The sequence below is a fragment of the Lytechinus variegatus genome, chromosome 14 (genome assembly GCF_018143015.1).
Source record: "Lytechinus variegatus isolate NC3 chromosome 14, Lvar_3.0, whole genome shotgun sequence".
Lineage (NCBI taxonomy): Eukaryota > Metazoa > Echinodermata > Echinoidea > Temnopleuroida > Toxopneustidae > Lytechinus > Lytechinus variegatus.
This window is the reverse complement of record NC_054753.1, coordinates 9,357,826-9,385,094: the sequence shown is the minus strand read 5'-3', so window position 1 is coordinate 9,385,094 and position 27,269 is coordinate 9,357,826. Positions and strand designations below refer to the sequence as shown.

Genomic DNA, 27,269 nt, shown 5'->3' with positions numbered 1-27,269 from the left:
TAATGCCTAGCAACCAAATATATATTTCATACATATTTCATTTCAAAATCGTTGCCTAGCAACATTATTTTCCCTAGCAACCATATTCACTTTTCAATATTCTTTATTTTTTTTACCAGATTAATTCATTTTATAATTTTTTAAAGTTTTTAATTTGTAAAAACTAATGAAAAAGGTAAATTTTGATGAAAAAGTGATAAAAGAGGAAGACTAGGATGTATAATGCATATATGATCATGAAAAATTACATTATTGCCGTGTTTGATTAACCCCTGCATGTGACGGATATCACTAAATATATATGTTTGTGTGTATTTACGACTATATGCATCATTTAATGGATATTGTAATATTGTTATAAATCAAATAGATACCCTATTGTGTCATGTTATCTGTTCTAAGCTAAATATTTGAGTATTGGCAGATTTGTCTGTTACCTATGTAAACCATTTTATGTTGCCTAGCAACAGCATTTTACCTAGCAACCATCACTTTTTGGCGATATTTCAAGCCTGTAACCTCCCAAAATTCCCTTTTTTTTGGTTCTCAAAATGCATCTTATACTATTCTAAGCATTTATTGTGGTGATGACAATTAATTTCAGCCATCTGGCCAGGAAGTCAGCATATTGAGACAGAGAGGGCATGGCTGTATACAGAATTCTTCTCCTTGGGGGTGGCAAGAAAGTCTCCAAGAAACAAAGCGAGGAAGCAAAGCGAATGAGTTTGGCAATAGGGATGCTTTGTCATAGTAAATGGAAGGATATCATGCACACTTTTGGTGAATTTTGTGAAAATTTTCAGTTAGATACCCTGTGTCAAGTTATCTGTTCTAATCTAAATAATTCAGTATTCATAGAATTTTCTGTTACCTATGGAAACCATTACGTTGCCTAGCAACAGCATTTTACCTAGCAACCATCACTTTTTGGCGATATTTCAAGCCTGCAACCTTCCCAAATTCCCTTTTTTTGTCCTCAAAATGCATCTTGTACTATTCTAAGCATTTATTGTGGTGATGACAATTAATTTCAGCCATCTGGCCAGGCAGTCGGCATATTGAGACAGAGAGGGCATGGCTGTATACAGAAAACTTTTCCTTGGGGGTGGCAAGAAAGTCTCCAAGAAACAAAGCGAGGAAGCAAAGCGACTGAGTTTGGCAAGGGATGCTTTTTCATAGTAAATGGAAGGATATCATGCACACTTTTGGTGAATTTTGTGAAAATTTTCAGTTAGATACCCTGTGTCAAGTTATCTGTTCTAATCTAAATATTTCAGTATTCATAGAATTTTCTGTTACCTATGGAAACCATTACGTTGCCTAGCAACAGCATTTTACCTAGCAACCATCACTTTTTGGCGATATTTCAAGCCTGCAACCTCCCAAAATTCCCTTTTTTGGTCCTCAAAATGCATCTTATACTATTCTTAGCATTGATTGACTTAGATCTTCACGAGGAATCACTTCTTTTGACGAGTGGATACCATGCATGCGTGACCATGGGGTTTCGAAAAGCACCCTAAACATTTTAACCGTTCAAACCTATGCCGGGCCCGGATGCCGGGAACCTATGTGGCTTTTGCCCCGGGCTCTGGGCGGGGGGGGGGGCTCTGGCCATGCATGTGAGCCCGGGGGGGGGGCCACTTACATTGACGAGTGGATACCATGCGCGACCAAAAAAAACACGTAAAAAGGATGTCTTTTTCACGATAGGGCACGTTACGTACGTAACGTGATAAGGGTGTCAAAAACACAAAAATAATGAAAAAAGGGTATCTATTTCGCTAGGAAAATTACGTGTTTAGGGTCTAATTTGCGGGGATGATAAAACAAAATAAAAATGTTTTATAAAGGATGTCCTTTTTGCCCCAACACTTCGTGTTTAGAGTCCGATTTGCGCGAGGTGTAGAAGGTGGGGTAAACCAAAAAGGTAAAGCCGACGACCGAAGGACCCGTAACAATAAAATATTCCTGTACTTGTTTAGGGGTTCATTTCAGGGAATGTTTGCCAAGCTAGAGTATCGTTTTGTTTCCAATACTTGTTAAGGGTAGGGTTTCACACGCCAATACTTGTTAAGGGGTACGTGCATTTTCAGAATATGGAAATTACGTGTTTAGGGTGCTTTTCGAGACCCCATGGTCGCGCATGGTATCCACTCGTGAATGGAAGTGGCCCCCCGGGGCATGTGAGCTTTGCCAACTTTACGAGGTTTTGGGCCGGGGGGGGTGTCGAACGTATGACGACTTTTCTATTTTTAGTAACACTACACCAGCTGATGTGTACAATAATGTACGGGATGGGAATACCCAAAGTGACGCAATTTCGTTGGTCAAAATAATATCCTTCCGCGTTCATATTTAAATGGGAAATGAAGAGCAAAATCCCCCCTTTTGCTGTAGAGCCCTCGGTTTGTTATAAAAACAAAATTCGCATGGATCAGTAATGAAAAATTATCATTCCAATCTCTTGAAAATCACATTTTAGACCTATATTTTACCTTTGTGGTTCTCGAGATGAGGGAGACCTTCGGCTCGCCATTTTGTCAACAAAAGCAAATGGTGGAACGATAGACGACGATTGTATTTTGGTATAAAGATCTATTTCTTCTCAACTTGTAGGTTAGCGAATTGAAATGAAGTGGTTATATAAAGAAGAACACCCCTTCGAAAAGAGGAGACAAGAAGGGGAAAAGATTAGGAAGAAATATCCCGATAGAGTACCGGTAAGTAAGGAAATGACCAGTCATCAGTGCAGTCAGACAGTGACAAATCGGTTTGTTGTTGATTTCGCAATTGCAATGCACGCATTGGATGCAATGGCATTAGGCATGTTAGGGCGGCGGCATAAAGCCAATGGCAATGAGTAGTCTTGAGGACGCAATGATGATGATTTTTTTTTAGATGTCATATATACTTCGTCAATGATGAAGTATATATGACATCTAAAAAAAAATCATCATCATTGCGTCCTCAAGACTAGGCAATGAGTTCAATAGAAATGTAGATCTATGTAAATGAAACAGAATTTTAAAGTGAGAAGGGACCTTAGCACCATTCTCTCGAGCTCTCGGGGCAGTAGTCGGTCAATGGGAGACACTCTCCAATAATCTCCCATCCATTACTCTATAGTATAGGCCTAGACTGGGAGATTATTGCCTAGCTAGGCCTAGGCATAGTCTAGACTAGTAATCATCTAGTACTTCATGTACTTGCTTTGCAAAAAGAAAAAACGCCGAGAAACATTTTTTTTTATGTCAAAAGCATAATTTTTTCCACCTAAAATTTTGTCTCACTGAGGAGTGAGGTTAGATTGTTTTTTGTTATCAAAACATAAGTACCGGTACGGCGGTAGATGTAGACAGGAATAACCGTCGTTTCTTGGGATTTATTCAACAATTTCTGACATTTTACTGTATTCCCCATTGACCGACGGTAAAGTGTCCGTGTGGGCTCCCATTTGTTATAACACCAGCACTTTTGTCAATCCAGAGTCCAAAGTTTGGGGGCGGGGCTACATAACACATCGAGGTTACACTCCAAGGATATATAAACTACAAATTAAAAATATAGAACTATTTAACATAAGAGTAAATGATATATAGATGATCATGAAAATGCATGAAAATTATACTTTAACGATGTTAGTTAAGTTGGGAAAAGCACAGCGAAATCGATCCAAATGGCAGCCAAACTATGAAATATTTACAAACGAACGGAGAGGGCGTAAACAATTTACGAATGTGATATCGATATCGCATTCCACCAGCACACCTACAAGGGTCAAGGCAATATACGAATACAATAATACGATACGATACACTACACAAAGACAAGCGATACTAGTTATAATCGTGATATATCGAGACATTAACGATAATGATTTCATTGAAGATGGCAACTTGCATGAGAAACCGTCAGGTCAGGAGAAAATGTCTTAGATGACAGATTTCTCAATCATCCAGTGGATTTTTTTTTCAATAACTCCGGTCCATGGTATGCAATTACTTAAGTTATTTATATTTCCCTGATAATAGAAACCATGAAATTAGAATTTTCGCTCAAAAAAAAAAGTTTTAAATCGCGATCTATAAAACGCTAGTTCACTATACCTTGTCTGTAGCCCACGGGCCCCTAACTCTTCAGTCTATGTATGGTGAGTGGAGCCAACGTAGTTCAGCGAAACAACCAAAATACAGAGACTGAAGCTTTTGGTCTACGGTAGATGGAGAAAAGGGGTAATTTTTCATGTGAATTCTGCTTATCACATTTTTATTTGCCGCCAAGGGCAAGTCTATCCTTTTGAAGCAAATGTAAACAAAGGAAGTTTGTCTCCCAAACTGGAGACTGCGTCTGAAACTGGATACCCAAACTCTTTACAAAAGCCTCTGATATTGGAGATATCCTCTCTCATGGGAGACGGTCTCCCATATTGCCCGTGTTCCTCCAACTACCTCAAGCATCACATGCGATGTTTTGAAATTGGCAGCGAATTATTTATACGTGTGAGGAACTCCATGTTGGCTCTAAATCACCAATTTTGAGACTGATAGAAGCATGGAAAAGAACTGAAACTTTGCGTAAAGTGAGAATATTATTAGTTTTAATTGTTTTTAAAGATTGTGATGTTGCATGTATTTTATTATATGAAATATGAATTTTTTTTATTTTCTCGTCATTGTCATGTAAAATGAAGTTTCATTCCCTCCTTAACATGTGGAATTCCATTATTTTAACATTTTGTGCTTCAGGCAAGGAGGTCCTAATTGTCAAATTCGTAAAAATTGAAATATTGTATAATTCAAACAATAAAAAACAAAAGAAATAGTGAGTGAGTGACATCATCGACTCTCTCATTTGGATGTAACTGGCTCGTTCATATAACTACATGTATTTTGTTGAAAATAAGCGAAACTTTGAAATGTCATAACTTTCTTATTTTACATCCGATTTTGATGAAATTTTCAGCATTGTGCTTGTCTGATTTTTCTCTATTGATTCGAATCAACATTTTTCTGAGGTGGACTTGACCTTTAAAGAAATTGCTTGGAAATTAGAAAATAAACAAGGAATTCCATCAAATGTCAGGTATTTTTCCAAGCAAAATAGTCTACACACATGTACATGTAGTGGTCATAAGTGTTGTCAGTTTTCATCTACTGTACATTGTAAGATTTCATTATTTCACAAAGATAAAAACGTACCAGCTATTAATCTATGATAATGGAGTGAAAACTTACATGTACATGTACCTTACTGTGTGGGTTTTTTTCAACATTAAAAAAGCTATTTTGCCTTTTAAAAGTTTGCCTGATATAGTATTGACAACAACCATCTACATGCAGCGCCATGAGAAAACAAGACACATTGCAATCAATCATATTTTTATGATTAAAAGTTTCATGCCATTTCATTTCCATATTTTCAGTTGGAGTTAGTTAATGTCATACTTACATGTACTCTGTTGAAATTATTGTCAGACATCAGAGTTCATGCTAATGCCATAAATTTGTACTACATACATGTAGTCTACAACTTTGTTAAGCTTTAAGTTTAAATCATTGAATTATTCAGTCAATTATATAATTAGATATTATGTACATGTATGTTTTGATGTTTCATTGATTCATTTTCACTTTATTATTATGATATCATAAATTTCAAGATATTGTATACATGTAGTACTGTTTCCAATGTGTACAATGTAGTTGAAAACTGTTGATTATTCACGCTAATAGTAACTTTTCTTGTCTATCTTTTTTTTCAGGTTATCGTTGAAAAGGCAGCCAAAGCAAGAATAGGAGACCTTGACAAGAAGAAATATCTTGTACCATCAGATTTAACAGGTAACCATAGATGTGTTTTACTTCTGTGAAAACATGTTTTGAGCGATTATGTCCAGATCAATCCCTCAGCCTGTTGTAGAAGAGTTGCAAAACTAGCTAACAAATTTTAACAACAAAATCAAAATGCAAAGTTTTCACAAAGTCACAAGATATTACTTTTTTACCTTGCTAACTATTATTTTTATTTGGCTATGTATTGTAAGTCCTATCATGTAAAAAGTGCCTTTAGAGGATGGATAATTTTGACCTTTTTGTGAAAATTCCTCCGTAAACGCCCACAAATCATATGGGGGCACCATTTAAACAAAATCAGCCAAATCTGCCACAAGATTTTGAAGAATTTTCTTTTCTACAATTACAACTATATCTATGGGAATGCTCATTGATTTTTGATAAACCTATGAAAAGTCTATATTTTTACAGAGCTCTGTATATAATGTAAACTTGTGATTTGCACAAAAAAAAGCTCTTCTTCCGGAACAGAATAACCTCAAATCGTTCAATAATAGCCCAATGCAGGGAAAATAACCTTTTAAGATAAATTGTGCCCTATAGCTAGCCCTACACTTGTACCTGTAACAATGTTCAGGTACTCTAGTTGAACACAACATATTTAATAAGACTAGAATTTCTGTGACTTTTGCTTCCAAATCTTGGACCATTTTAATTTTGCTTTGTGAAGGAGAAAAAAACTAATGTCTTTTAACAGTATTATTGTAATGATGTTGCTGTTTTCAGTGGGACAGTTCTACTTCCTGATCAGGAAAAGAATTCAGCTGAGGCCCGAGGATGCACTGTTTTTCTTTGTAAATAATGTCATTCCTCCAACCAGTGCAACGATGGGACAACTCTACCAGGTAAAGAACCTTATTTATGAGATAATAAAATTTAGTTTTGGTCCTGAAATAATTAAGGCCGTTGTTGGTTCCCAATTATTGCCTGATTGTGTAATACGCTGTCAAATTGTAGCCCTGTCAGAATTCGAAGTGTTTCAAATATGTATACATAGGTTGGACAACAGCTCCATCCCAATTTCATTCCATTTACTACATGTTGCAATTATAATCCTTGGCTTATGAATTAAATTGTGATTTTTGAATCACAGAACTCTTGGTAATGTTGACAAATTTACATATTCTTTTTTCTTCCTAGGTACTTTGGCCTCTTTGATTTTACCTATGTCTTGATTAAAAAGAGATTGTCTAAAAATAATCAACAAATGCCAGTTACATTGCAACATTTATTCCAACAATTCTACTGAGATGCAAGTACTGCTTAGGAAAGTTTGTAAAGAATCAATTTCACAGCTTTTATTTTTTTGCCATTTATAATAATTCTGTACCTCACAAAACTAATTTGTTGATTCTTTCACCATGTAGGATCACCATGAAGAGGACTTCTTCTTGTACATAGCATACAGTGATGAGAGCGTCTATGGAGCATAGGACGTCCTTGCACGCCGGAGCCTACGAGGCTGGATGCCTGCCCATATGTGATTTATGAACTTTATCTGCCCTTCAATGAAAGGAACAACAAAAAATACATAAAAATGAAAAATCTTTGAAAGTATAAAGAAAAGCCAACAACAAAAACAAACAAACCTTAATGTATTATAGCGGTAAGCACTAGATAGTTTTAATCTGCACTGACATTGTGTATACCTTTGTCTGGTAAATGCCATTGTGTCATCCAAGTTATTATGGTGATATTGTTTTTTATTTCACTTTTATTCTGTAAATCTGGTATGAGTGTATAATTTATATAAATGCAATCGATGCATTGATAGCTTACCCAATTTGAACTTTATCTTCAATTTTTTTTTTTTTGACTTGGGTAAATGATGAAATCTTGAATTGAGGAGGTCTGTCAGTATTCATTTATAGTTCCTGTATGTGCATGAGTTTAAAAGGAAGGCATAGCATGTTGGGAGTGTGGATGTTCATTAAACAGCCATTGCGCATGATTGTGCTTGTCTGCGCTTCATTATCAATGCATAAAATTTAGAGGCTCATATTCAGCAGATTACAAAAAATGAAAGGAGAATGTATCGCAGCATGCCATACTGCGAACATGGAGGTAAATGTCTACAGCCAAGTCAGCCAATTCTTGTCTCATGGCCTGCCTTTTGACCAAAAATGCACACTTTGACAATAATTTTTGGTTCAATTGCCCTGCATTGAAGTGGGTTAGTCCTGTATTTGTAAAAAAAAAGTTCCTTCTCAACATGAGTGAGTTGGAATGTTGAATGAAATTCATTTTAAAGTAATTGTCACTAATTTCTGTGCACTCTCCTTTTAAAAATGCAGGTCATTTGCATTTGTTATTTTGAATAGAATTAATAGCTGAGAAAAAGTATATATTTTCTCTATATTCTATTTTGACATCCCTCTCAATGCTCCCCCCCCCCCATTGATAATTATGAAATTGTAATTATTTGGGGGGAAAAAGTGAAAATATATTTTGTGCGCTGCATCATCCTGATATTAGGAAACTCACTCTGTCTCTTTTGACCCGTTTCCTTTACTCCTTTTTACTTCTCTTTACCTTTATTTTTCACACTTGGATGTTTTAGTAGTTTTAGGCACCTCTATTATATATATATATATCTTTTATTTTTACGATGCATGCATAGCCTTCATCAGGCTTGTTCGATTTGATAGTTTAAACAATTTTTCATTAATGGTCAATATCTTTCTGTACATTTCATAATCAAATATTCCTTTGTAAATGTGTAATAATATTCATGATAACCTGATTATTTATAAGGCACAGAAAAGACAAACACTGCATGTATCTCTGTGCTTACAGATTGTGATTATTACCCCAGTGTTAAGCAAAGTATACCCAAATTGTCGGTTTTGCAACTTTTAAGTGGACAATATAGCCAGCGAATACCATCATACTCTGTTCATGGCAACAGGTTTTATCATTTACGGTAATCCTTTATCTTGATTTCAAGAATTGAATTTGTTAGCAACACAAAATTATTTCTTATCAAGCATTTAATTTCTTGTTATTGGGAAGTAAATTTTTGATGTCAATAAAAGTGATAAAATAAAACGATCTCAAAAGGTGTGTCGGCATGTGCTGGCTAAATTGTCCATACAGTGTATGAGACAACCAACCCCTTTTATGTTATTCTGAAATAAAACCAGTGTGAGTTTGCAGTCATTGGCCCGTAATCTGAAGTTTGGTGTAACTTACATGTAAGCCTTGGTCTAACTCTGATAAAATTATGGGAAGCAAAAATTGTTGGTTTATACATGTAATGCTCACTATGCCCTCTCATCATGCTATGATGGAGGAGAAAATTGATTAAGTTATCATTCCCAGACAGTTATGAAAGATCTTTATGGATGAGCTGATTAATTGAACTGCTAGTGTGAAAGATGTGTCGCAATTGGCTTTCCATAGTTATACCACAACATTGGACCAGAGTATGAATCAAACCAAAGTTCAGAATACAGGCCAGTAGCTTTAAATTGCTTGAAACCTTTCTTGTGACTGGATTCATGTAGAAAGAATCACACGATAAGCAACTCCCCTTGACCATTTCTAGTAGCATACAGAGACTTGTAATCACCGATGTTATTTTGTATCTACAAATTTAGGTTAAGAAATATTGGTTTATAATTCATTTAAGGTTTTTTTTCTCTCTCTTTTTCGCAATGAAGCAGCTTGTAAATTATGAATGTGAGATGGGATTATAGACATTAAAAAAAAGTTTAAGTAGTGTATATCGTGCTGTTAAATTAAATTACATACTAATAATGTAAATAACTTTGCTGTAGAATCAATTTATTTGGGTCCTATTTGTGCATCTTCTCTTTTGTAACTGACATTCACAGCATTATCTACATAGACAATCCTGGTGGGTGTTTCATAAAGCTGCTCGTAAGTTAAGAGCGACTTTAAGAACGACTGGTGATCCCTTCTTGCGGTAAGTGGTATATTGAATTGGCGATGGTTTAGCGCGTAAGAAAGGTTCACCAGTCGTTCTTAAAGTCGCTCTTATCTTACGAACAGCTTTATGAAACGGCCCTCAGGGTTGGTATTCTGAAAAATCATCTTATCTCTTCATCTTCATTATCATAAATTTCAAAACAAGTTTTAGAAATGATGGGTTCAAGAGCCCAAAACTGCAACCTTGGACAGACTATCATGCAAGTTGTATTAGTGCATGTTAGCCAGTCGTGTACCTTTTTTATGACTATGACAATGAAAATAGATAAAAAGATTGAATGATTTTCAGAATATAAGGATACATGTAACAATTATAGTACATGTATCTTTGCTATTCAATGGTAACTTTCATGGAGTCCTTGATTCTGATTGGCTGTTGGGCCATGTCGTCATGGTAGTTAACATTGAATGGCAAACTGAGTTTAAGACGTGGCCCATGATGCATCTTTTTTATAACTCTTTTGAGTCAAAGCATTGTAAAATAAATTTGATGGAATTCTAGATGTCAGAAATAATGGCAAAGCCTTGAGACAATTTGAGAGTTGCCTTGCTCCAAATGTGATTTTTTAAATGTTGAACTTTAGAAAAATATTCATGTACGTTAACAAGTAGGGTGGATCAATTTGTATCAATATGACTGAATACTTACATGTACACAGCTGATATTTTGAAAATGTTGCATGGCTTTGTCACAATGTCAGAACAAGAATTTACCCCAGCCCTTGACTCTGATGCTCTATTTCAGTCAACTTTGCCAAAGTAATAATTAAAAAAGAAATATCAAGTAGTAATTTAGGTCTCTCCCTATCTCTCTCCATATGCTCCTTTCTCTCCCCCCCCCCCCCCCCTCTCTTTTGTACTTCTTTCTCACCTTTATTCCCCTTTGTCTTTCTTACATATAATTTTCATTTCTCTCGTATCATATACAACGTATGGAATTTTAAGGGAAGGGTGGTGCAAACAAATATATATACATGTATATACTTATATATTACATGCAACATGCAAGCTGGTGGGGTGGGGTTGGAGGTCACAAAGGGCGAAAGGCACTATACTATACAATACTGGTGCTTAAAATGCCAACTTGAGATCTACAGAGATTTGTGGACAAGCTTTGAGTCTGACTCTTGATTTTGATTCCGAGTTATTGAGTTTTTAGGGTAAAAAGAGGAAACAAAATGTTCTTGTTAGTTGTGCCCCATACATTTGAGCAAGATTTACTACATTATATTCCTCACAAATAGAATAATTTCACAGGGGATAAGTGGGGCAGGATCATACGCAATACCTTGTACCAAGTATGAAATAGTGTCTTAAATATACACACACACACAAAAAATACATGTCATCATTTCCACAATAGATTAAACATTTTAATCAATTATAATCAGTTTAATTAATAATATGCTGTACATGTAAGTGGGTCCTGTAGCATAGAAGTTACCAATATGGTACTGCCATCCACTGGTAACTTGCATGGAATCCTTGACTCTGATTGGCTGTTGATCAGTATCACCATGGCAGTTACCACTGGATGGCAAAGTTATTATAAAACTTACTTTTGTGCAACAGGGCACTGAAGGGCTACATTTATTACATAGTTTATTATAGGTTGAAAGTACATTTCACAACATTTACTACATACATTAAAGTGAACTGGTGACTTTGTTGTAGTTGATTTTATAGATCAGTAAAGTTTTATAGATCAGTAAAGTTAAATCTAATAAAATCATAAAATAGCCAGAATATCAGGAATTAGAAAATTACCAGGGGCAATAAAGAAATCTGTACAACTCTATTTAAAAAAAAAGAATTACATATACATGTCTATGATCACACGATCTGGGGTCCGTTGCAGAAAGAGTTGCGTTAAAACGTAAGTCCCAAATGCGCGCTGTTGATTGGTTAAAAATTAAGTTGCGCATGATTTTAGAGTTGCGATTGATTGCAACTCTTTCTGCAACTGGCGCCTGGTCTGACAATTCTACTTAGGCTTAGAATGGTAATTCCTCAAATTCAGAAATGTCAAAACATGGAGACATAGCTGTTATCATAAACAACACTTATAAGTAAAAATTCTATTCCGGTTGAACTGTACTTGGTGGATGGGTTAAAGGCAGTCTTTAAATTTGTAGATGTAATAAAATACAACCATAAATTTATTTGGTGATTCATGTCAAAGCTATTACGTACATTGATACTAAATAAGCAGCTCAAGGTTTCATGTTACCAAGCCTTTTTAATTCTTTTTTTTGGGGGGGGGAGCAAAATTTCTCTTCAATATGCAATTACATTTATAATAAACATGTAATTTCCTTGTACCAGGAAACAAACACTTCATGTATACAGATAGAAAAAATGGAAAAGGATGTGAAATCATAAACTGAGATCCTGACATACTCAATTCAAGAAGGAAATAGAGGAAATACAATACATGGCTAGTGACTGTGGTCATAGACTTGCAACACAATGAAATTCTACAATCACAACTGACAGGTGAAAAGGAAAAGCCTTCTTATGATTCAATTAATTAACGATACTCTTTAAAGGTCAAGTCCACCCCACAAAAATGTTGAAATGAATAAATAGAGAAAAATCAAACTTGTATAGCGCTGAAAGTTTCATCAAAATCGGATGTAAAATAAGACAGTTATGACAATTTAAACTTTCGCCTATTTTTCACAAAACAGTAATATGCACAATTCAGTGACATGCAAATGAAACACTCGATGATGTCCCTCACTCACTATTTCTTTTGTTTTTTATTGTATGAATTAGACAATATTTCATTTTTTACATATTTGACAATAAGGACCAACTTGACTGAACCATATACATGTAGTATTAAACAATGCTAATTCCACAGGTTAAAGGAGGAATTAATCATTGTTTCACTTGACAATGAGTAGAAAATTAGAACACTTCATATTTGATATAATAAAATACAAAAGAAATGGTAAGTAGATGACATCATCATTTTCCTCATTTGCATACTGACCAGGATGTACATGTAACTGTTTTGTGAAATTAAGCGAAACTTTAAAATGTCATAACTTTCTTATTTTACATCCGATTTTGATGAAATTTTCAGTGATCCGCTTGCTGGATTTTTCTCTTTTTATTCCAATCATTTTTTTTGGGGGGGTGGACTTGTCCTTGAAGTATGGTGATAAGCATAGAAGTACAGTGAATTTATATTGTTTGTTTACTTTATCAAATTCAAACAAACCTACCTATACATCAAATACCAGTTCAAAATACATGTATGAAAGAATAAAGAATTTGTTAACTTTACAAATTTATGAAGGGTGATGATTATAAGGCCCAAGTCCTACGACCTTCACGATTCTAAGCATTTCATCAAGTATCTTGTCTGAATTATCCCCTGAAACATTCAATTTGGGCTAATATCCATGTGTTCCAATCGTCACTTGGTCTCATACATAAAACCAATCATCACTTAATTCAATAATAATAATAGGCTTTTGTATAGCACCATCTATCTAAAAACATCTATTCTGAGGCGCATTGTTATTATTATTATTACCCCGGCTTTAGCTTGAGCTGCCTTTCAGCGCTCGTACATTCAAGGAATTAATCCTGAAGGGTACCCATTCACCTCACCCTGGGTTGAGTGCAGCACAGTGTTGAAAAATTTCTTGCTGAAAGAAAACACGCCATGGCTAGGATTCAAACCCACGACCCTCTGTTTGAAAGACAAGAGTCAGACCACTAGACCACGACCACTATCATCAAATCATCAAACCTTCTCCCATTAGGCTTCTTACTTTGTCCCGTTTCTTTTTACGAACAATTTGGTCTACCGTCAGTTTGACTTATCTAAAAACCAGTGTTAGACCAAATGAGCATAAGACAAAATGAACAAACCATCCTAAATAGGTAAAGTGTGTAATACTTATACTTGTAATATATTAGAATCATTAGATGCATATGTACATGTAAAATAAAGTGCTTATTTGAAGAACAGGCTGTATTAAATCCAAATGGGTTTTTTATGGGGCCATGTTGAACGAGACAAAATGGATATCGGATGAATTTGGATTAAGTCAAGTGAGAATCCTCATCTGGGCCCCTTAAAATAAAGTTTTATCACTAATTTGAAAGAGCAAATCTGATTGGTTCCCAGTCAGTCTGCTGAGCAAAATGCGTGTGCAACGATGACCTTGACGGGTCATTTCATTTAGCGATTAATTGCTATCCTTTGTGCTAAGGGCCTGGATCTGTATGTGGTCCCCAATGCTTGTTTTGGAGTGTAGGGCAATCCATGGTTACTCGCCGACAAGAAATAGCTGAAAAGTTTTGGCTGAACATCCAACAAACCACCACATACGATCTGTGTGTGGTCCCATATACTTAATTCTGTGTGTACACTGTAGGGCAATCCATGGTAACTCACCATCAACCATTGGCCATGGTAAGGATATTTATCAATTCTCAGTTCCAGCTGGAGGGCAAAAAAACTTTTTATAAGTCTCAGAGCTGCCTGTCTCTATGTACTCCAATAGAAGTCGATGCCTGATCTATTCACCAAAAATGGATCGCACATGTTGGTGCATTGCCAGTAGAAATATTCTCAACGGCCTCTCACGTGTACCTTCATGCATACATGTGCAATGTTCATTGGTTCATGCGTGTTCCTGTAAGCTGCTATGTGAAGTAGTATGGTTTCTTGACGTTGATTCCATGGTCCGTCAATGCGGGGTTCAGGTCTTCCATGGTGAGAGTGTAGCGCTTGTCCTTCAGAGACAGAAAGAACAAAGAAATTAGAAAAAAATCACGCAAATTTGACATTATTAAGCTACATCAACCAACCAAAAGTGTTGTAAGCACTAACATTGTGCTAAGAGTGGCCATGTTATGTTGCAGCAGTGCCTCACGTCTCAACAACAACACATTTTCTAACATCTTGGATCAAATCAACATATGACATCCAAAAGATATGGCTGGGCATATGTCTCTCTTAGCTCTAACAATGTATTCAATTGAAGTTTATTTGTACATGAAATCAAATTTTGTAGCGATTTTGGGTCTGTAAGGAGACTACAAAATCATGCATAATTTGACTTTGGAAATACCTGACTCAAAGAAAAGGGTCATGAAATGTTGCTTTGGGAGCTTTTCAAGCAATAAATCTTGTCTTGTCTTGTCTTTCCGTTAATGCCCACAATCATTATATTGATTATTATGGCATATGAACGTCAAGATTGACTTGACTTACCAGGACCGGCAGGTGCAATACACCGGGTGAACACCCTACTCTTTGACGAATAGTGTATTGGTTTTAACGTGCATAGGTTGTGACTCTCCTATACACGGGACCAACATTTGCGTCCTTTCCGATGGACGGAGTGTTTTCCAACTGCATTCACACCTGCACTGAATACAGCGGTGAGGCACGATAACACACAACGCTATAGCATCAGATTTTTTGTTAGACGCGTTTCGGCATGAGCGGGACTCGAACCCCTCACGATGAGATCTACGATCTTATCCGAAACATGCGCTCTAACCGACTGAGCTACGCTGCCTACGTCAGCGTAGGCATGAACAATGTCATGAACAATGTCTAGGGGCAGAACTGACCCCTCCCCATTTATTTAGCATTTTACTATATGCCTGGGGGCATTTCATAAAGCTGCTCCTCTACCCTACTCTAGTTAGTTGTTCTTTTTTATGTTATTACTGTATATATATGTATATATACTTTTTTTTTTTTTTTTCTTGCTTATCTGCTTTTTTTTTTCAATGCAGACGTTTAATTCTATTGTATCATACATATTTTATTGTTGTATCAAAGGTGATCTGTGCTTAACAAGCGTTGCTTCTATACATACCACCTCTTTCCCATATTTTCGATATCTTTTTAGCTCATTGTCCATAAGCTTTTATTCCTGTTGTGTTTTTTCTTTTAACCTTATTGATATCGTACATGTCTGCATTGTATTTTGGTTGTGGGAAAGAAATAAATGAACTTGAACTTGAACTAAAAGAGCGACTGGTGATCATTTCTTGTGGTAAATGGTATATACCAAAATGTTCATTGGTGATTATTTAGCGCGTAAGAAAGGATCACCAGTCATTCTTAAGGTCGCTCTTAAAACTTACGAACAGCTTTGTGAAACTCCCACAAGGTAGGATAAGAGGAGGTTACTTTCATTATTATCTATAAAGAGTGTTTTAGCGATGCATTAAAAACAGCATATTCCAAACAGGACCAAAATCTGACGAATATCCCATAGACTCCTGTACAAACGTTGCTGTTGAATATGCGACCGCAATGTGCGAATGCATGGAATACACAAAGCGTACAACACTGAATACAATGCAAAACGCATCGTAGAGCACAATGTTACCTAATGATGTGTCAAAGTGAACTACATTTCTATGATAAACATATAAACTGAGGCCACATTAAGTGATTGTGGCAAGTGACATGACTTGTTCGAGCAAATTCTTTTTTTTGGGGGGGGGTTGGGATAGATAATTATTATATTGGATGGCTTTATTTCATGGAATACCATAAATACTATACTTGTTGGGGCCAATATTTACCCTAACTGCTGGAATATTTTCTGGAATTCCATTCTAAGCCATCCAACATTTCATATCAATCTTCCTTCAATTGCCAAAACTTTGTGATTTCAATCTTAAGGGCAATACATACTTTGACAGACTTCTTTGAACTTTGACCCGATCCTCTCATCTTACAGTGTTGCAGGGCATCGTTGGCAATGTCTGAGATGAACTTCTGAGCTGCTATGGAAACCAATCTAACCCTACACATAGACACAAAATAATATCAAAATATTATCACAAGAAAACATGTAGATTGCATAAAAATAAAATACACAAGTGTATGGTACCGCAAAATCATAAAATAGCCCTAAAAACAGACATACAGTGTACTGAAGCTTTTCGACATGCACTCATCGGAGTAAATTCAGTACAATCGCATGAATGACTAAAACTAAAATAGGTAGACGGCTCTTTGTGATAGAGATATTGGAATTGTAAGTTATAATTATTGTTCCATTGTCATGGGCAAGGGGGGTGGGAGGGTGCATGAATAGGCAAGCACAGGGATATTTGATTGCATACAGTCACTTTATAGAGCAGTATATGAATTTGGAGTTGTTCAAGGTGATTATACCCCTGCAACACAACAGCCTGATGTATGGAATTTGGATATAAAGGTGAAGAAATTGCTTTAAAAATATGAAAAATGCACCTAAAATCTAAACATTGAGGTATATGCCCCCCTTTTCCCTTAATTTGCTGGGGGGGTTTAATTCTTTTTTTATTGCCACATATATTTCACCTTCCATATACATGTATGCTAGTGGCATACCAGTAAGAAGAATCTAAATGACTTGCGACTATTTTTAACAAAACATCAGAAGTCAGAATGAACTTTCCCTTTTGGGAAGGAGCATGCATATACATTGTATGGTTTTTATTATATTCATTCATAAAAACAATTTCAAGCACATGAAATATGCTCAGAGTATTGTGGAAGGATGAAACAACCACAATCCCCCTACCTATGCCCCCGCCCCCCTCCCTTGGACAATTCCACATATGAAATGCTAAAAAAGCCCTGGAAAATAAAAAAGAGCCCTGCAATTCCCCACTGCATTGTTAAAGCTTTTCCAATGTAGCATATTTAGACAATTCATTGTGAAACATAGCCCTGCCCCCAAATACTAATAAAAAGTTTTGGCCTGCCTCCCCCCCCCCTTCTAGAAACAGACTCTACTGTGGAATCTGTGCACTGATCGCTGTGCACAGCTGAATGCTCAGATAAGTAACCAGCTTTTGGCTCTTCACTGTTGGGTTATTATGACCAAACCAATTCGATAATGAAGAATAAAAATGTGAGAGTTGCCTATGTACATGTATCTAACGCAACTTAATTTGAGGTTACAAACTTCTGGCATTGAACTGTCATTATTTTTACTTCACATTAGTGGGGGGGGGGAAGGGGGAACAATTTAGATACATCCACTTACAGTCTAGGATCTGAGGCCTCAAATCCCGCTCTATTCAAATAATAGCCTGTCACTGCGTCTGGAATCTGAAAAAATACAAACAGTTGCAGGGACTCATATAATTGGATTGAGTACTCAATTTGAAACTCAATTTGAGCATTATTTTTTAAAAATACAAATTCCAAAATTTTCAATTTTTTTAAAGGAACATGATGAATAAACATATTTTCCTGATAGAAGAAGGGGGTATAGAATGATGTGTCTGATAATATATTGCCCTAAAATAAAATCACTCTCAAACTGTTGATATATATATTTTGATACTATAAGTCATATAATACAATGATAATAATAATAGCTGGATTTATAAAGCGCTTTTTACCCGAGGATAAAAAGCGCTGCTATTATTACCCCGGCTTTAGCTCGAGCTACCATCACCGGTGCTCAGTGCATTCAAGGTATTAATCCTGCCAGGTACCCATTCACCTCAGCTGAAGGAAAACACGCCATGGCTAGGATACGACCCTCTGTTTGAAAGGCGAGAGTGGGAACCACTAGACCATGACACACCCACAACATATATATCACACAACATAGGGAGAAGCTGCAAATCTTTGATATCACACTTCTTAAAAACTTTAATAGTCCACAACTTTGTTAGTCTTTGATGGATTTTCATCAAACTTTCACTTGTTTCTGATTTTATTAAAACCAAAAATCAGTTCCAGAAAAAAAATTTATCTGATTGATACACCTCTAGTCTGGAAAGGCTCAATTACACACACACACACCCAACCCATATTGACCTCATTGGTGGACAGTCCCACATTAAACTTTTGAGCTTGTGAACAAAGTTTACTGTTGCTGCATACATTCTTCCATATACTCTATGAATACATTTTCAATTAATCTAACAAAAGGTATACATATCAAGACTCGTTTCCATTCCAGTATGGGAGTCCATTAGAAAGGACCTCCACTGAGCTACTGATCTCATCAGAGGACAGTTCACTTGAACACTTACAATGGGTGCATAGTATACAAATATACAATGACACTCGAGGATCTGGCTAAAACTATTCGCATCGAAGGAACATCACATAGTACTATTCTCCCGAGGGCCATCGGCCCGAGGGAGAATAGTACTATGTGATGTTCCTGAGTGCGAATAGTTTTAGCCGGTTCCGAGAATGGGTCATTGTATATTTGTTTTATATCCCTTCCACTCATACCATTTTACAGCGAAACGATTTTTAATAAGTTGATATAGAACAATCGTCGAGAAGTTGAGGAAAAATAATAAGTCTTGAAGTATGGATCGTCTGTTCAGCGAGCGCACCTGGTTAGTGCAGCTCGCCGAAAGTTTCCCGTGGCATGCAGTGGAGAGTACCGTTTGGCTGAGTAGCGCTCTGCTCGCATCGCACCGCACACCTCGCGTATCGCGAGGTAGGGGGGGGTCAAAAAAACGTATAGTTCACTTTTTCCCTAGGGAAAAAATGGACTATGCGTGACGTCAGCAAGGAAAATGAACTATATCACGGCAAACGTTTATCGTAGTAAAACTATTCTTTTTCTCCTTGTGTACGCTCTCAATACAACAATCTTAAGTAAGGGATATAATCTGTACTTTCTATGATCTAGGGATACATTTCCAATTGGAAGGTTAGAGGGGAAAGGAACAAAAGCTTGTATAATGAAATGACAGTACCGGTATGTGAAAGTTCCACGCATACACACACACACAACCAGTGCGTTATCTTCATTATCTTGAAGCAGCACTTACTCTGGAAGAAGAAAAAGGAGAAGGGGTGACCAAAGGAGACATGAAACAAGTGGTGGGGAGAAGTAGACAGGATGGGTGAGGGAGGATGCAGTGAATGAAGTGGAGGAAGGGGGTGAGGATAATCACTGTGAGTGCAAGGTGAATCAAGCCACGCCCGTAGTCAGGGACTAAACCGAACTTAAAACCTAAATGACTATGTATATGTATCAAGACTAGCTTACAGCAGCTAAGTCAATTCGAAAGGATCCCACCGAGCCATTCAACTCATTAGGGGGCGGACTAACTTTAAAGGGGGGAGCTGGTGACCACTTACAGTAGGTGCATAGTCCTCCATATGCTCTAAGAGTTCTTCTAAGGCATCTCCAGCCAGTTTAACAGGCAGTGCTGCTGCCTCGTTCTCTGCTTCTGATCCGTTGGGTGTGGCACGATTCACTCCACCCTCTGACGACGTACTGTCCATCGCTTCTGAAATACAAAACAATTAATGCAATCAAAACTAATTGCGCGAACTTACATTGATTTAACTTACATGTACCTTTATTGTGACATTACATCCCTAAATACATATCGTAGTTGAAGTTCTTGGGCCTTTTTATGTACATGTAGGTGATGCACGTCAGACATCAAGTAGGAGCAGAAATTAATCAGTGGAATGTTGGGGCCAATTCTAATGTCGACATGAAGATCTAGTTTTATCCTTGGGGGAAAACACTCATTCAATAAACAAGGTTATGATATAACCTTGCTCTCTGTTAGTACTCTACATGTATATGTGTGGCAAAATAAGTTTAGCAATGTTTGGCTTATTTTTCTTTAGAACAATGCTTGATTGTTTGACACTGTCAGATTCCATTACAGCTAATCATCATATAACTTGGCTCTTAAAGTAAATTTGATTCTTTAAATCATATTTTTCTAAATTAAAAATAGAGATTTATGAATGACAATTTTCTTGCCATATTACTTTCAACCAACAGAGGGCGTGTGTGTTGTATAATTGGCATACCATAGTCCTACCTGTAGATTCCCCACAGGCAGAATCCTTGTAGTGAGCATATATACTAGGATGACTCTCATCTGCTCTTTCTGCCGATCTTGATATCAATTGAGATGATGGTAGAGCCCGAACTAGTTTGAAAGCCTTTTGTGGAACAAGGCTTTTTCAGCTGATTGATAAGTTTTTGTATGATGGTGTGAACTTAATTCATGCATCACCTAATTTTGCATGTATCTATTGAATTGATATCTTGAAAAACTGATATCAGCAACAGAAATAGCAACCCAAAAGTATTCAGTATGGTAATTTTCTTAAAGGCAAGCCCGTATCAATTTGTGAAAATATTGTAAGAAATATCAGCAAATTAGTTACCTTTTACGTGCGCTCCGAGAAAATCAAAACTTCTCGACAAGCATTGAGAAATCATCAATTTGCAGAGGTCTCCAGATAAGTAAGTAAAATGTGATATACCAAATTTAGGCATTTTAACCTCCATCTCATACAATTATCTTACCTCTGTTGCTTTTCATTTCTAAAGCTTTGCAAAAACGATCATGCGCAAATTAAGGTTAAACTTTTTATGACACTTATTCAGTCAAACGTGCGTGAGTCAATCGCCATGGAATTTTTAGATTGCGATACCAACGAAACCCTTGACCTACTTCATAATTCCGTCTAGCGAATTTGACTTTGGATCTTGCCTCTCTTTGGTAAGATCAATTTATGGTTTTTTATTAATTTTGTGAGAACTGTGAAAATTTCTTATTGAAAATCTACTTCATGATGATTTTTAAAATGTGCGCAAATTATGGTCGCCCAATTATAAAATATACGTCTAACAAACAGGTTTGTACACTGAAGTCAAAGAGCAGATCTAACACGTTAGATCGACATCTAGTAGAAGTAGATCTAGATTCTAACTGATCTCGGGCAAAAATTTTAGTAGGTAGATCTAGACCTATTCATTTATCCATGGTGGCAGTTTGATGACTTTAGTATGATGTGCCAATCCTGGTATTTTGCTGACTCAACAATACAGATCTATACAGATACATGTATGCTGAAATTGCAATTGTTTGATAATACTGCTTCTTCTTCTTCCTCCGTTAGCTTCGGAGATCAGGAGAGAGATCCTGCACGAATAGCATATGTAGCTTAGTATGTCTTGTAAGAGAGGTCAGTCAGAAAAGGTAGATGTATTCAGCAGAGGACTAGGATTTAAGTGTAGAAGATCTAAACATGGATTTTCAGCAAGAAATTGAGGGCAAGTGTCGTAAAAGATTTTACAGTGTTTGCAGAGAGGTCTTGGTTTGGGAGAATTAGCCGGGCAAATGCTAGGGGATCCTCTATGTGGAGACTGGCACTCATCCCCAAATCAGGCAGTATCTTGTTGGCATTTGCCGTAAAGGCGCCTCGCTGAGAATGTAGATGGCTACAAGCGGAGATGAAATGAAGGGTGTCTTCATCACCATCTTTGCATAGGAGGCAGAGGCAGTTTGGGATTTGCCAATTTTTGAGAGACGCTTCTGGGTGGGGTATGTTTGGGTGAGGAGCTGAGCTCTGATAATCTGTGCCATACGGAGACTGACAGCTCAGCTCAGCTCTATCCACTCACGTTATTGCGAGCATGCGGTACGTTGTGCTCAAAGCAGTGCAGTGCTTCCACTTTTTCCAGAAATCCAGGAAATTCTGGGAAGTTTTGAAGTTTTGCTATTTTCCAAGACCATTTCAGGAAGTGAGAAATTCCGTGAAGTTATTTAAAAATTTTCCAAGAATATTATTTTCTCAATATTAATGTCAAAATCTATCTCAAAATTGGATCTTTGAAATTAAAATTTCAAAATTTTAGCTAGCTCGCTTCTCTTGCTTGCAATTCTTTTGCCCAATAGGCCTAACTTAGATCTACATCTTTTTGGTCATATCTCGCCCCCTCAAAATTTTTGGCTCATCAAAAAATTGCAGCACAGAAAATTTCATCCTTTTTGTGTATAGAAGAGAACTATAACATATTATGAAAGACCGGAGAATTTTTTTTTTACTCTGAGACATTTTGTAAAATTCAAGGAGCTAATACCAAAAGGTTATATTTTGAAAAATTAGTTTTAGAAGCCAGATCAGCTCATAAGTCAGAGGCCAGTGTTTCTCAAACATGAATATGGACATGTCTGACTGAGGTGAATGTAATTAAACAAAGATATTGTAGAATAACATAGAAATACAAAGATTAAGATTAACCCCTATAGCTAGACTCAGTCAGTATGCATATCCTTGCTATGAGATTAAAATAAAAACTGAACAGTTTTCTGACCCTCTTTCACATTCTTCAAATTAGAATTTGACATTTTGATAGCAGAGTTCCTTTCGGAATTTAGCCCGTCAGTGTTCACCCAATACCGTAAAATTCCAAGATATTTTGTAAAATTCAAGGAACTTTCAGAGTAAATTCCAAAAGGTTACGTTTAGAAAAATTAGAAGCCAGTAAGCCACTGGCTCAGAAGTCAGAGGCCAGTGTGTCTCAAACATGAATATGGACATATCGGACTGAGGTTGTAGGGTTGGGCGGGAAATACCGGTAGCGGTCATTACCGGTGGTAAATACCAGTAAATACTGTCCAGTAAATAAGTAAAAAATGGGAAATATGATTTATAATTCTTTTTTTTTCAATAATTTTAGTTGTTTTTAACCTCAACAAATTAAAATAGTGTTCTGAAGTAATTAGAATCACAAAACTCATAGTAGAAACACACAAACAGATAAAATCCATACTGCATACATGTACATACCCAAACACACATAGGGTCTCTACGTACACAAACTCAAATTATGTTCCTGGAAATTGAATAATTATGTTAAAACAAACAAACATTTCTCCTTGGGTTTGACTTTTTACATGTCAATGCATCTAATTACAATATGATTTTTGTTTTTAAGTGTGAATACATCTCAGTAGTAAGGAGTTTTAGTGTGTAATAGTGGTTGCTGGTTTTGAATTTTGATATTGCTTACAGAAAAAGATCTTTTTGTAGCCTAAAAAATACACATCTCATATGCCATTTTTAATGTTGGAATTCTTTAAATATAACTTTAATGAAGAACATCATATCTAAACTAGAACTGCAATCGTTTCAGAACGATGTGCATGCATTGACGTCCTGTGATTTAATAGAGAGCAAGATACAGAAGGAAATAGAAAACTCTTAATAGATGATATACATTTTCAAAATTTAAGAGGGCGCTATTTGTTAAAGGAATTGTCACTGATACGTAAAACAAAGGTGGATTATGTGGAACGATACAATTGGCAAACCCTGATAACATAAAACCAAAATAATTTAAAACAAGGAAGTTAAGACAATTTTACATTTTGAGACTTTTCAATAGAGGGCGCTATTTATCACTGATGGGTAAAAACCATTCAAAATATGAGGGACGATGCTAGAGGCAAACCCTGAAAATATGAGACCAAAATGATTGAAAACAAAGAAGTTATGGCCATTTTACTATTTTCGACTTTTCAATAGAGGGCGTAATGGTCACTGATGTGTAACAAACCTGTGCATCATGAAGGATGTTACCATTAACAAACTCTGAAAATATTAGACCAAAATGAATGAAAACAAGGAAATAATGGCTATTTTGCACTTTTAAATAGAGGGCGCTATTTTTTAAAGGTAATGGTCACTGATGCGTAAAAAAACATCTGGATTATGTGGAATGATACAATAAGCATAGGTACTCTGAAAAAATGAGACCGAAATGAATGAAAACAAGGAACTTATGACCATTTTCATATTTCTTCAGTTTGGAATAGAGGGTGATATTTCTAAATGTAATGGTCACTGATGCTTAAAAAGAATATAGATGAAGGATTATATCATAAGCCAGCCCTGAAAATATAAGACCAAAATGAATGATAACAACAAAGTTATTGTCCTTTTACTATTTGTTGACTTTGCAATAGAGGGCACTGTTTGTAAATTTTGTAGTCATTGATGCGTAAAAATTCATTGAATTGTGAAGGATGATACCATTTGTGAGACGGAAATGAATAAGTGGAATGCCTCTGGCCGTCTCACCTGCATCACGCGGTTCAATATAGCATCAGTGCTGACTTTGAAAACTACTCTAACTTGCACAAGATGTTCAGTGATACATGGTTACTTTTATGTCCACTTTTTATGAACTAGACCAATAAACTTACAGAGATATGATGGTTATTCAACAAAAAAACACAACATGGCCAAAGTTCATTGACCTTACATGACCTTTGACCTTGATCATGTGACATGAAACTCTAATAGGATGTTCAGTAATACTTGATTAACCTTATGGCCAAGTTTCATGAACTAGGTCCATATACTTTCTAAGTTATGATGTCATTTCAAAAACTTAACGTCAGGTTAAGATTTGATGTTGACGCCGCCGCCGCCATCGGAAAAGCGGCGCCTATAGTCTCACTCTGCTATGCAGGTGAGACAAATACAAAGTTACGGCCATTTTCAATTTTCCTAATTTGCATTTAAATATGAACATTTTGAACATAGACTATCTTTAATTTGAATTTAGGGCAAGAAGACTTTTTATAAAATATATGAAAGAGCAACTCTTAATCTACTGCAATTTGTTAGAAGTCTGTAGCCTGCAGGATGCTAGAGTTAGGATGAGATTAGGAATGGTATGCAAATGGACATGAAATTTACAAAATAGCACCTGGATGGTCATGCATGAGTGATTTTGGAAAATGGAAGACGAGAGGCACAACTAGGGATGCTGGGGCCGATAACACGGGTCTTTGCAAGGACCGTCTTTCGTGTCGCCCATCTTTTATGATGCGCCATGTGAAACGCATTTAAAATAAATCATCTGCAAACATATTTCATTCGTCCATTAAAATAAACAAAATATTTGTGTATAAAATGTGATATATCATGAAATTGTATAAAAATTGATTTAAAAGCAAGCTAACGAATCTTATTCTTTATCATAAATTTCAGAAACACCCCGCTTATAGCAAATCATAAAAGATGGGCGACACGAAAGATGGTCCTTGGAAAGACCGTTTCGTGCAATTGGCCCCTGGACAACATGTCTACCAAGTTTGGATGAATTTGGATGAGGGACGGAGCCAGGGCAGAGCTAACAAAAACCATGTGTTAAACAAATGGGATTTTGTGGAAGAAGAAGATGACGGAATAGGAATACGGAATAACAGAGCATTGTCGCCTGTAGGAGTCAATGCAATTAGATGCATATTTGGGATCTTTTTATTCCTTAATTGTAATTTTTCCAGCATTCATTTTAACAGATAACACCCAAACACAAACAAAAACACTCACACAAATGGTACACAACAGAGCAACCATACTCACCACCTTTGTTTTTATGTTCAAAATTTGACAATCCCTATAGGAAATTGAGTGGAAAATTATATTTCCGGGTATTTCCTGGTGAAAAGTGGTAGGCCTAAATACCGGAAAAAAGCGGTAAATACCGCTTAAGCCTCCGAAGCGGGAAATATGCCAACCCTGGGTGAATGTAATTAAACAAAGATATTTTCAAATAACATAGAAATATAAATATTAAGATTAATCCCTCTAGCTAGAGTAGTCAGTATGCATATCCTTGCTACTACTAGATTAAAATAAAAACTGAACAGTTTTCTTACCCTCTTTCACATTCTTCAAATTGGAATTTGACATTTTGATAGCAGAGTTCCTTTTGGAATTTAGCCCGTCAATGTTCACCCAATACCGTAAAATTCCAAGATATTTTGTAAAATTCAAGGAACTTTCAGAGTAAATTCCAAAAGGTTACGTTTTGAAAAATTGGAACTTCCACTAGCTCAGAAGTCAGAGGCCAGTGTGTCTCAAACATAAATATGGACATGTCGGACTGAAGTGAATGTAATCAAAGATATTGTACTAGCATAACATAGAAATACAAAGATTAAGATTAACCCCTCTAGCTAGAGTAGTGGCAAGACTTCCATATGTCCCCTAGATTAAAATAAAACTGAACAGTTTTCTTACCCTCTTTCACATTCTTCAAATTAGAATTTGACATTTTGATAGCAGAGTTCCTTTCGCAATTGAGCCCGTCAGTGTTCACCCCTTTGGTTCACCCGGTACTACCTATACCGTAGATGGAGACAGCGCGCTCCGAGCAAGGCCCTATATATAGGACCTTGGCTCCGAGGCGCGCTAGGCCAGAGATCAACCGCCGAGGCGAGGCCGAGGACCGATGTCTGCCCATTTGCTTGCCCTGCATCATATTGGGATGAGTTCTTCCTACTTTTTTTAATAAATTAAGGTGCTTTACTTTTGATTATGGACCGATTAAAGTGAAATGGTATTTTTATACCATAGGAACTCGTGAACAAAAGGAAACCAAATTAAATGATGTCTTACCAATTCCCATATGACAACATTATATCTTATTCTCATGCATGATCAATTAGAATACCTTGATTATTTATTCTACTTTCAAGATCAATTTTTTTTCCTACAATCTCAGTGCACACTGCACCATAAGTTTTGAAAAAACTGCTCAGCATGCATGCATGACAAGTAATGAAGTCCATAAAAACATTAAAGGAAAATGAAACCATTGGAACAAGATAGCTTGTGTAAAAACAGAAAAATCAAAGAAACAGATCAACGAAAGTTTGAGAAAA

The 27,269-nt window shown here is 36.3% G+C and overlaps 2 protein-coding genes across 3 annotated transcripts; one reads left to right on the top strand and one right to left on the bottom strand.

The window, feature by feature from the left end:
* Positions 1–2,524: 2,524 nt before the first annotated feature.
* Positions 2,525–8,171, top strand: LOC121427391 (gamma-aminobutyric acid receptor-associated protein). The gene is made up of 4 exons (XM_041623759.1): positions 2,525–2,723; positions 5,765–5,843; positions 6,582–6,700; positions 7,223–8,171. The coding sequence occupies exons 1-4, from the start codon at positions 2,634–2,636 to the stop codon at positions 7,286–7,288; spliced, it is 354 nt and encodes a 117-aa protein (XP_041479693.1). The 5' UTR covers positions 2,525–2,633; the 3' UTR covers positions 7,289–8,171.
* Positions 8,172–14,184: 6,013 nt separating this feature from the next.
* On the bottom strand, positions 14,185–26,713 carry LOC121427634 (transcription initiation factor TFIID subunit 10-like). 2 transcript variants are annotated; one of them, XM_041624141.1, is made up of 5 exons: positions 26,626–26,713; positions 19,912–20,063; positions 17,837–17,901; positions 16,492–16,603; positions 14,185–14,564 (listed from the first exon to the last, which is right to left on the bottom strand). In XM_041624141.1, the coding sequence occupies exons 1-5, from the start codon at positions 26,657–26,659 to the stop codon at positions 14,475–14,477; spliced, it is 453 nt and encodes a 150-aa protein (XP_041480075.1). In that variant the 5' UTR covers positions 26,660–26,713; the 3' UTR covers positions 14,185–14,474. The 2 variants fall into 2 exon arrangements, with proteins under 2 accessions (XP_041480075.1, XP_041480074.1); XM_041624140.1 differs by lacking the exon at positions 26,626–26,713 and adding an exon at positions 22,904–23,003.
* Positions 26,714–27,269: the final 556 nt, after the last annotated feature.